Below are 10,483 nucleotides of genomic sequence, written 5' to 3'. Positions count from 1 at the left end.
GTGTCAGCTGCAATATACGCATACAACGCGGTCGCCTCCTCATCGCGTTTGTCCAGCTCAGTGTCGGCGACAATGTACCCATAGAGCGCCGTGGCTTCGGTACTCGCTCTGGCACGGAGAGCGTGGAGGTCATCTGCCCGGACGCGAAGCCTGAATGCTGCTGCTAATGTATCTTAGTTCCAGACTGACTGAATCATGTTCATGCCGGAATTCTAGGGTGGGAAGGATGTGCATACGCTTGGCTGTCGGTGCAGAGGCTGCCATAGGGCTCAGAAGGAGGCCGTAGACGGCGGAAAGAAGCATTGGGTACTTCATTGTGGGCTGGATGTTCTTGAAAAGAGTTGGCGAGGTTTGCTCTCGAGAAGAGATGGTCTGTTGAGCAGGAGGAAGGAATGGGAAGGCTAATTATATCTAGGTCTCGAGCACTGGCCTTCTCACTCTGGAATCCGAGCAACTTCCGGTCTGGTGATTTTAGTATGCGATATGTACACAGCAAAGGCTAGATGCCAGGTCTGTGTGATTGCTGTACACCACCGTGATTGCAATTGCAGCCGACGTCTGCACCTCTTTCAACCTGGAAAGAGATGACGACCCATCAACCAAGTCTTGTTCATACGTGCAGGTGCGGGGATCGCATAGCCAGAGTGTTTGTGTCATATAGGGGTGTCAATTCATCTTTCATAGGCCCAGACGTGATCGGGTGGAATGGGACTTTCGCACAGCCAAGTCTAGAAGTTATCTCAACGGAATTGCTGCATATTACTGTGACGTGAGTGTAGCAGCTATCTGCACCTCTTTCAATCTGGAAAGACATGATGGTCCAACAATAGAGTCCTGCATATACGCGCATGGCAAATATGCTAGACATAGATTGCATAGCCAGAATATGTCGTACAGGGATGTCAATCCATATTTCAATGCCCTAGAAGTGATCAGGTGAAACGGGACTTTGCATAGCCTACCAAGGGTAAAGAGACCAACCTAAAGAGGGCAATATTACGGCAGCAAGAGTTTCTGACAATATGGGTGAAAACACAGAAACAAAAACAAGACAAAAACATACAACAGAAAGGATTCGCTGGTGGTCACCCACCCAACTACTAACCTCCCGGCTGTCAACTTGGTGTCATAATCCTACTATTGCAGGCTGTAAGAAAACGTTACTCGATATATCATAAAGGGATTTTTATTTATAGCTTCCGATTGCTAGGTACTTTGAACCGAGATTCGCGCCAACTGCATCAGCATCGTGGGGGAATCCTGAGATAATTTCGAATAAGGCTTCAGAGTATGAAACGGGTCGACTGGCCGCCTTTCTTCATGAAATTTTGTCTCAATATTTGTGCCCTAGGTTGACCGGTTCACCTATCAACTACGATTATCACCAATATTAGGGCCCAATTACAATCACAAGCACATGTAAGATGATTGTTCTCGACTGTGACCTCACATGAGCAAAAGTCTGCGGAAATCCAACTAATAACTTTTGATAAAGGCTTGGCTTTACGAATAATGGCAAAGGAAGTAGGCATACATAATTGACACCTTCCCTATCCCACGCGTTGCACGACCTGTTCGAGCGGCTAATACACAAGCTCATAAGGCATATAAGCACTGCCGGAATACCAAGACAAATGTAGCGGAGACACACCTACTTAAAAGCACTGCCGGAATACCAAGACAAATGTAGCGGAGACACACCTACTTACAAGCACTGCAAAAGGTCTAGTCTTGATCATTATTCTAAAAAGCCTAAAGAATAAAGAATAGAAAAGTAATATTCAGTCTATCTAAAAAGCAGCTCTATCTTCGCTAAAAAGCATATAAGGTATTTCCACAAGGCTAATCAGCAACTACGGGATTATCGTTGTATATTGTAAGATATCCTGCCTTGCCTAGACATACATTCGGCCCTTCGTATTAAGAAATACTTTAACAGAATTTAATTCACTAGTTGTACACTCAGCTGGTACCGGGCTATCATAAATAATAGAAATTATCAATTAACAATAATCTTTCCGACATCCGGTCAAAGACGCCCTCGCGGGAATCAGGTATCGGGGGCCAGGAATCTGTTATCTTTGTTTCAAAGAAGCACTCAATGAGATAATAGAATTTACAGCAGAGTATTTTAATCGCACCATTAAATCCCGAGCAACAGGTTTTGTAAGGGGACATTCTAAGATAGCGTGGCTCTACAGGCTAAAAGAAAAGCTTAAATACCGCTCTTCCAATGCTTCAGACGTGCATTCTACTCCATATATTCCGCGCGAATCTATCACATCGATGAGCTATTCAGTGGATGATATAGAATTCCTAATCAAATCAGGTATTGATTTTTGAAAATTACCGAGGCACCACGGTCACTGACCATCTCATCGATCAATACTTCGAAATTATCCATCCATCTTTTCCAATTGTGAGCCAAACGCTCTTTGAACAACAATATTGCTCATCCTATGAATCAGGTAATGCAAGTCCGGGAAAGAGATGGTTAGTTATCTTAAATTTGATATTTTCTATAGCTGCGAGACACGTCCACTTAGCCATTGCAAACAGCGATGGGGCATACTGTCGTAGTTCTCCCGAACATAGAAGCTCAGCATAGAAGAAATTGTTTCTACAAACCATCCAAATCTTCAGCAAGTTCGGGTCAAACGCCTAGCATCCCTCCACTTTTTCCATTAATGGGTATATTTATAATCAAGACCTTGCCACATTCCTGTACTAATTCGGCTACTAGATCTAAAAAACTTGTAGGCTTGCTATTCGGTCTAACATTATAAAGGAGTTCATCTCTACTACAAAGCTCCCGATATCTCTGACGTATCCAGAAATATAAGATATTCAGTCTAGTAGACATTAGGCATATCAAGTATCACACTCTGTTTAAGAAATAGCTGTGGCCCTAGTACAGATAATGATTTTGTCACCAATCACTTTCCTTTACCCTTCAATAAGTAAATTGTCTGGGAGCTGAGTAGTACCCCACTAATTAAGAATATAGAAACGTTGGCGAAGCACAGGCTCACGCTCTTCCACCAAACATAAGAAGAAAAACAGTAAAAGAAATCGAACAAACATATCAGAGCCTACGGTCCATATTTCGGAAAAGTGAGACGAGTAACCACGAAGCATATATAAGAGAACGGGTCTAAGTCCTAGCAAACCATTATACTTTCTCTGCAGTGTTGAATTGATTGTGCTAAAGCGCGAAACCATCGGTTTACTCTATGCCCCGGCAGCTGCCCGAAAGAGTTGACTGGAGCGTGAAGCTGCGATCCATGCTCTTGATGCGAGGCTCGATGAGTAACGGATAAAGGAACAATACTGGGCGGGAGGAGGGGGGGAGCACCAAAAGATCTTTCTTCATACCGCTATCTTAGCATTGAATATCTGTAACTCCAATGCTTGACTCTGTAGTGTCCCTGAGATATAGTTGTCATTCTAAATCAGAATTGGATGGTGCTACCCACGAGCATGATCAAGGGTGACTATACGAGGTGACCATATACGTGAATATCACAATTCCCGAAACAACATCCCATGACACAATCTCAATGCAATACTTGTTCCGTAAAGGATCTCTCTAAGACCTCAATGATGCCAGTGCAGATGTCTCCCGAAGTGCTGTCGGGACTTTGGTGGGTCTGACGTGGCGGGAGCTGCTGGCGTCACGATTTGGGCTTCAAACGTGCTATTGAATGGCGTGAAGACGTGGTAGTCCTTCCCAATCGGCTCAGCGGCATGAAGCATGTGACTCATCTTTTTAAGCCAGGTCGGACTATCAAGATCGCTGGACCTGACGTGGATGGAACGCTTTTGCCAGTCCTTGGATACTCGAATCTCTGTGTGTGAGAAGCAGGTTGCTCGTTAGCGTGAGTACAAATATCTCGGAAGCGGCTTGCAGTACCTTTGACCTGCCAGAGACTGGGATGTAAGTGGTCAGGCCCTGTGTAGTTGTCTTCTTTGGTATCCTCGTTGTCCCGTTTCCAGCGCCCGGTGACGTAGGGATTCTCATAGACAATCTGGCACTTCTCCAATTTGAATTGATATATTTTCAGCAATGGCTGAAGATCGGGCTGCGTACTCGCATCTATGTGACAGAGGGCATTGGAGGTGATTGACCATAGCTGACTGTAAAAGAGATTGACTCCGCCGACGACACGGAGGAGGGGAAGCGTTTCACCAGAGTCATAGTATCCGGCATATGTACCCAGCCAATTGGTGGGATTGCTTGCGTCCTGGGAATCAAACAGATTCATGGTGAAATAGCGGGTGTACCCCGTAAAGCCGGATTTGGTGGACCAGGTCTGCTTAGCTTGCTTGTCATAAATGTGAGACACCATTCCATTGAGTATGCTCTGGTAATTTTGTTGCTCAACGGGTGCACAAGCCGTGCTCTAGCGGAAATGTTAGAGATACCAGTTGTATGGAGAATAAGACGTTGTTCATGACTTACCGCTCCTGACCCACCTTCGGCGACCCTGAAGAGTTCACCATCGTCAGTAGTTGCATAGATCATTATAATTTCAAAGACTCACATATTGACTATTATTGGGATGTGAGGTTAGTGTATGCCCATGAAAATGCCCATGAAAAGAAAGGATATCACGTACAAGGGAACTCGTCGCAAGATACTGACTCGCTAAAGCCAGGCTCATCTTCGTAATCGCCCTTCTTCGCATACGAATCCTGTGCCTCAACCGACCACAGGGATCGCTTCAACTGCGCGCAAGACTTAGTGGTGTAAGTGTTGGTCGATTTAGTGCCACAAGCATATAGGCGATTTGTGTCTTCGGCATCTGGTTTATAGGTAAGAAGCATGAAGTTAGACCCCATTATTTGCGGACTCCATTGGCTCTGGTGGCTGAAGAGGTAGTTCTGGACATTGGCGCAGATTCCTGTCCAGTTAAAAAGTCAGTGAGTAAGGAGGCTAGAGATATAGAAATAAATTGGTAAAGCTCGCTCATACCAGTCGCCAGATAAGCTTGTTGGCCAGGCAGTGTATTTGTAGTCTGGTCCTGGTTGGGAATGTAGGAATTGCCGAACCATGCGCAATTGTAGAAAAATGCAGGGAAGCGTGCACACTGCGCGGTGTTCGTAGTTGCCTGGCGTTTTCGCGAGGAAGAAGCTGCTCCATCATCTAAAAGCGTACAAGAATCCCCGTCGCAGACCATGGGACAAGATAGGTTGCCTGAAGCAGTGGGCGAGTTATCGATCCTCTGGCAGGACATTAAACCTCCAAAGCAGGCGGCACCCGTTGTATTGGCTACCAAGCTAGTTGGATCGCTGCGTTTGCTCAAGTCGACATCACTGGAGTAAGTGGTACAAGTCTTCGCGACCAATTCGAGGGGATCTGCGGGCGAAGCCACTTCGTACTCACTTCCCCAATAAGCGACGTCATCCAGAAAGCTGAAAATCGTGTTATGAATGTTAGGAATGAACTCTCCTAGTGAACCAGGTTTGTAACTCACGACATATCTGCCCTGATGAAAAGAGAATAGACGTAATCAGCCCAGTAACAAAAGCCAGCCGAGCTGGTTCCACCGGAATAAGAAGCCTCTGCACTAATTCCCAGGTTAATAGTGTTGTTCAGCCCAGCAGTCACATAGCCAGACATCAGATCGCCTCCAAGCACGGAAATGCCGAAGCGAACCTCAGGGGTCAGGGATACTGTCAGATTGTCAGGAAAGGTAAGACTCGGGGAGGGAAAAGTTGACGGTGGACTTACACGCCATATTACCCTCAGCAGTTAACGTGGCGTCAAAATTTGGATCAAAGCTGTATGTTTGGCTTTGCTCGTCACTGAGATCGGCCGGAGCTACACTGTCTGCCTTTCCTGCGGCGTCTTGTGGGAAATAGACCTCCGTCTTTTGGAACTCTAGCGCGATGCCAGCATTCAACTCACCCGAGATGCTCAAGGACGCATCCATTTGACCATACAAAGCCAATTCCGGCCCTATACTGATTAGACCTTTGATCGACATGCCTGGAAAGCCCAACGAAAACAGCTCTACCGACCCAGTGGACGATTGCATGATGGCATTAGCTCGGATTGTTAGGAGGATCTGATAACGATAGGTCAGTTGAGTTTTGAAGGAGGGTTTTTGAAAGCATACAGCGGCCGTTGGCTCGATCGAGAAGTAGCCATAGGCGGAAATCACTTCGGGTGTTGGCAGGATGGAGCCTTCAAAGTAGTAACCATACTGGTTGAATAGGCCCAGGTGGATATATGCATCAATGTCGAATGTGGCTTCTAGGTTCATGGCTGGACAGTATTCGTGCGCATGGTAGAGCTTGATTGTTTCCTCATACAACAGAGGCAGGGAACCCCGCTCATCTTTCACAATAGTTGTCATCTTCTTGAGCCAGCTGTCGAAGGCACCAAACCACCGCTTCTTAGACGATGGGGTGTCTGTAATCTGCTTCCTGCATTTATGTCAGCACAGTTGTCCTCCTCTTCTTGAGCCGAGGCTTGACGTACCAGTATTCCTGTAGGTTTGTGTAATCAATCCGAAAATTGACATCACCTTTCTGCTCCTCAGCAGCAGCGGCAAAGTCATAGTCAACGGTCAACTCATAAATATCGCCGGTCGACCGTGGAATGATGCTTGTTCTGTTAATGCTCAGGGGAACAAGACTGATGATACGTGCATATGGACCGGCTCCAATGTCATCAGGCATCTTCACAATCGTATTAGACGCTCCACCTTCGAAGACCGAGGTACACGCCGTGCCGTTTACAAATAGATTAATACATTGAATGTGATAGACCTCTACCACGTTTTCAAATGTATCGTTGCGATGCTCAAAGATACTATGACGTGTATGTAGCTTCAGGTCTCTTTTGCGAAGTTCCTGCTGATCTGTCAAGAAGGTCCATTGATCTACCAGTGACTCATCGTAGGCCTTGGTATCTCCGTCGATCATCACTAGCGCGAATGGATCTTCGCTGGCGTCAGCTGTATCTGCATATTCGAAGGGAATGAAGAGTTAAAATAAAAGTAAGCCACATCGGATGAGCTGCGGTGAGAAGCCTACCTTCATCGTTTGAAGATGCTTGTACTGTGTAGTCGTAGCTTACATTCTCCTCGTCGGGGTATTTGAATAGATACTTCGGATCCACCAGCCAACTACTTGAGCCGCTGGGAGGATCGCAGCATAACTTGTTTTGGCCTGTATTGCACGCGGTGGATTTCCCACCCTGGAAAATCTCAGTCCTTTGAGTAATCAACACTTTACTGCTCGGACAGCTGTCCGAGCAGCCGTACCACGCGCAGCCCTCATAGGTATCCTCCGACGGACAGCAAAAGCTTACGTCGCTAGACTCACACTTGAAGCTGTCCTGCTGGAGATCTAGTGGAACTTAGCCGCAGTTCTGTGTTTCTCGGGGTTGGGGGCAAGAATAACTCACTGGGCCCTGGATAGGGAGAGCTTGATGTAAAGGTATAGTCCGTGGAGTTGCATGAGTTCCCACAAGAAGACCAGGAGCATTTCTCGAGAGCCGAGTTCGTATTGCAGCATAAGGACCTCACACTCGATGTCTCACAGCTTTCTGAGCCCGTTCGATCAATGTATGAATCAGCCACAAGCTCATACTTTCCCTTGCCACAGGTCATACTGCCTCCATAGCACATCCCTTCGAGCTCCCCCTCCCAGCTGCAACCTTCGGGCATTGCATTGGTCGGGCAACAAATTAGACGATACTGCGAATCGGAATCACCTTCCTCGCCCGATTTGCAGAATTTCGTGTCTGGATCCTCAATCATGCCGTATGAGCCCTGATGAACATAGTCCAATACACTATAGCCGGGTTTGCATTGCCCGGTGTTCCAGTCAACACAATCACTAATGTAACAATCGGTACCCGTATACGCCGAGTAGTCCTGCGAAAGTGCCTCTGCACTTTGAGTATTCATAGACCCTCCTGTAAGCAAGTTGTTACTTGCCATAGCCTTGCCAAGTAATCCACTTAATGCCTGCCAATCATAGGTATCCTGATCCACCGACCAGATCATCAGGCCGCCTAGGCAGACACCGTTGGCATAGTCAACCTTTTGCTGGAACGTCATATTGGTATCGAATGAGACCCACTGATCCTCCCAAACCATGTAGTTTACGGCATCAGTCTCGTCCCAAATGGTGACTGCATCCTGCTCCTCCATATATTCCATGATTTCTGCACAGTAGCCATCAGGATCATCTTATAGGCAATGCAGAAAAAAGGACGACTTACCGCTAAAAGACAGGACACCTGCTGTGACTGTACAGGGCCCAGCGGCTCCTGCACTAGCGAAAGGACAGCCAGGTTCGTAGCAGGCGATGTCGGACATGGTATAGGACCTGCCATAGAACCCAATCCCTAGAACTATGTCCGATGGCTGCACACCGGCTCTCCACATTAAGTCAAGTGCGGATTTGATCTCAGTTAGATTAGTATGAGCCAGCATCACGCTCCCGATCCATCTACATTAACCCGTCGCAAGTCAGTGCACGTATTCAAAGAAAGTAGTGACTGAAGAATTAGAGTTTTAGTGGTCGGAAAAAGGCTGTAGCTCACACATCATCTCTATCCCATGATCCATGGAGGTCGTAGGTCATGATGTTGGTCCAGTCGGCTCCAGCGTCCAACATCCCCACAACATCAAAATTTTGCAGATACCAATAGCTGGACGGCGTAGTAAAAGATATTCCATATTGAGACCCGGAATCATCCAGAACAATACGCAACTCAGCAACTAAACGGACGTAGTTCTCCTTATCTGCTGACTTGCCCCCGCGGTCGCTTGCTCCAGGATACTCCCAGTCTAGATCCACGCCGTCGAAACCGTACGTTTGCAGCAATCTTAAGACCTCTAATACAAATGAGACCCGACCTTGTTCAGTGGATGCCATGTCAGACCAGTATGTAGCTGTATCACCATCGTTAAAAGACCACCCTCCGATAGACAGAAACAAGGATAGGCCTGGATTATTCGTCTTGAGATCAATAAATTCGAGAACTAGAGAGTCCTGATCAGTGACGCCAGTCATGAAGTCAAGTGTCCAGCTCTTTTTACTGCTGTCAAGCGGGGCAAAAGTTGCAAACGAGTAGTAGAGATGGGTTAGCCCTGAAGCGGCAATGTTACTAGGGCTCCAGGAATCGCAGACACGATCACTAGACCATCCTTCGTAATAGCCAATGACACGCTTGTACACGTCATTTGAAGAACATGAGGGAACTGTCGGTGATCCGCAGTCGCTTTGGCAGCCTGAACTGGTATCGCAAAAGTCAATGGAGGTTCCACAGAACCCCCATTCGGAGCAGCATACCTTGCAAGACCAATGTCAGCTATGCCCTACTCCTGTTCTCATTCAACTAGAGGCGGGCTTAAAGGTTGAATACAGAGGCATGGTACTTACATTCAGAGGGCAGGTGGTTCCGGGGATTGCAGCGTCCTTGCCGCATGCAGCTGTCGCGTTGCAGTTGCTCACACACGTGTCTCCGCAGAAATCGATTCCGTAGCCACAAACCTAGTCCTTTGTAGTCAGTCAGATAATAGTAGAACGGTTGGAAAATATTCTGTTGGGTGGGACCTGCCATATTGGAGGCATGGCCACCGGCATTGAACTTACACCCTGACTATCAGTCACACCACAACAAGCTCCATTGGCACAAGGGGTCTCTGAATCACAGTAGTAGGTTGTTTGAGCTTGTGAGTAAATGAATAGACTGAGAAAAATGAAAGATTGTAACCACGCCACGCCAATAGACCATCGCGAAGTTCCAAGTGAGTGATGCATTAGAAAGGTGTAAGGCGGGTTGTGAACCAGTTGAATGAGGGTTTGGTGCCGAATTTACCACACCAAGATGTTCATAAAGAAGGTTCTTAAGATATGTAGAAGAGAGTGATTACGGTTGCATATCAACAAAAGGAAAGAGCAAGAGAGAGAGGTCGAATCGAGTGAGCGACGTCGCAGGCGGATAAGAATCACAGCGCACCTACTCGGACGGTGCTAATTTATATTCAAGCCGCTCAATAATACAATGAATGGTAAGCAGATGTGGCTCACTGCTCCGTTCTCCTGAGCTAGCCTCTTCTTATCTCGCGTAAGTGGTAGAATCCACCTGAATAAAACTTTGTGGACTCAACTTCTGGCCTTGCGTTTGGCTGGGTTGTGGTGGCATCTAACCATCGCCATGATTGCCTCAATCAAGAAGCTTTACAGCCACCTCAATCAATCAGACACCATACACGTATATAACACCTTAAAAGAAAACAAAGCACCAAAGGCAATAGCCGTGCTTTTCCTAGTTGTGTTGTGATGAGAAGTCTAGTCGATCGCCATCATGTTGGCTTTCCACTGTATTGCTATGATTTCGTTTTGACGCACTAATTATGATTGTGGGTTCAATTTCACGAACCGCTAGTTCCTTACAGAGACCCATCCTGTCATTCAGAGGGGTCCTTCAAGGACACTGTATGACTCGTATAAAGCC

The 10,483-nt window shown here is 46.8% G+C and overlaps 1 protein-coding gene across 1 annotated transcript; it reads right to left on the bottom strand.

Annotated features, from left to right (window-relative positions):
* Nucleotides 1–3,644: 3,644 nt before the first annotated feature.
* BO82DRAFT_414323 (uncharacterized protein) lies at nucleotides 3,645–9,786 on the bottom strand (the record flags this gene model as incomplete). Its single annotated transcript, XM_025639914.1, has 15 exons — nucleotides 3,645–4,403; nucleotides 4,463–4,487; nucleotides 4,616–4,904; nucleotides 4,976–5,415; nucleotides 5,478–5,676; nucleotides 5,735–6,071; nucleotides 6,123–6,428; nucleotides 6,484–6,971; nucleotides 7,045–7,359; nucleotides 7,418–8,182; nucleotides 8,240–8,469; nucleotides 8,564–8,879; nucleotides 9,132–9,315; nucleotides 9,406–9,516; nucleotides 9,619–9,786. The coding sequence occupies 15 exons, from the start codon at nucleotides 9,784–9,786 to the stop codon at nucleotides 3,762–3,764; spliced, it is 4,815 nt and encodes a 1,604-aa protein (XP_025492131.1). The 3' UTR covers nucleotides 3,645–3,761.
* Nucleotides 9,787–10,483: the final 697 nt, after the last annotated feature.

This window comes from Aspergillus uvarum, assembly GCF_003184745.1.
Source record: "Aspergillus uvarum CBS 121591 unplaced genomic scaffold BO82scaffold_25, whole genome shotgun sequence".
NCBI classification, from domain to species: Eukaryota; Fungi; Ascomycota; class Eurotiomycetes; order Eurotiales; family Aspergillaceae; genus Aspergillus; species Aspergillus uvarum.
The sequence above is the reverse complement of the archived record's forward strand: the minus strand, read 5'-3'. Positions and strand labels throughout refer to the sequence as shown.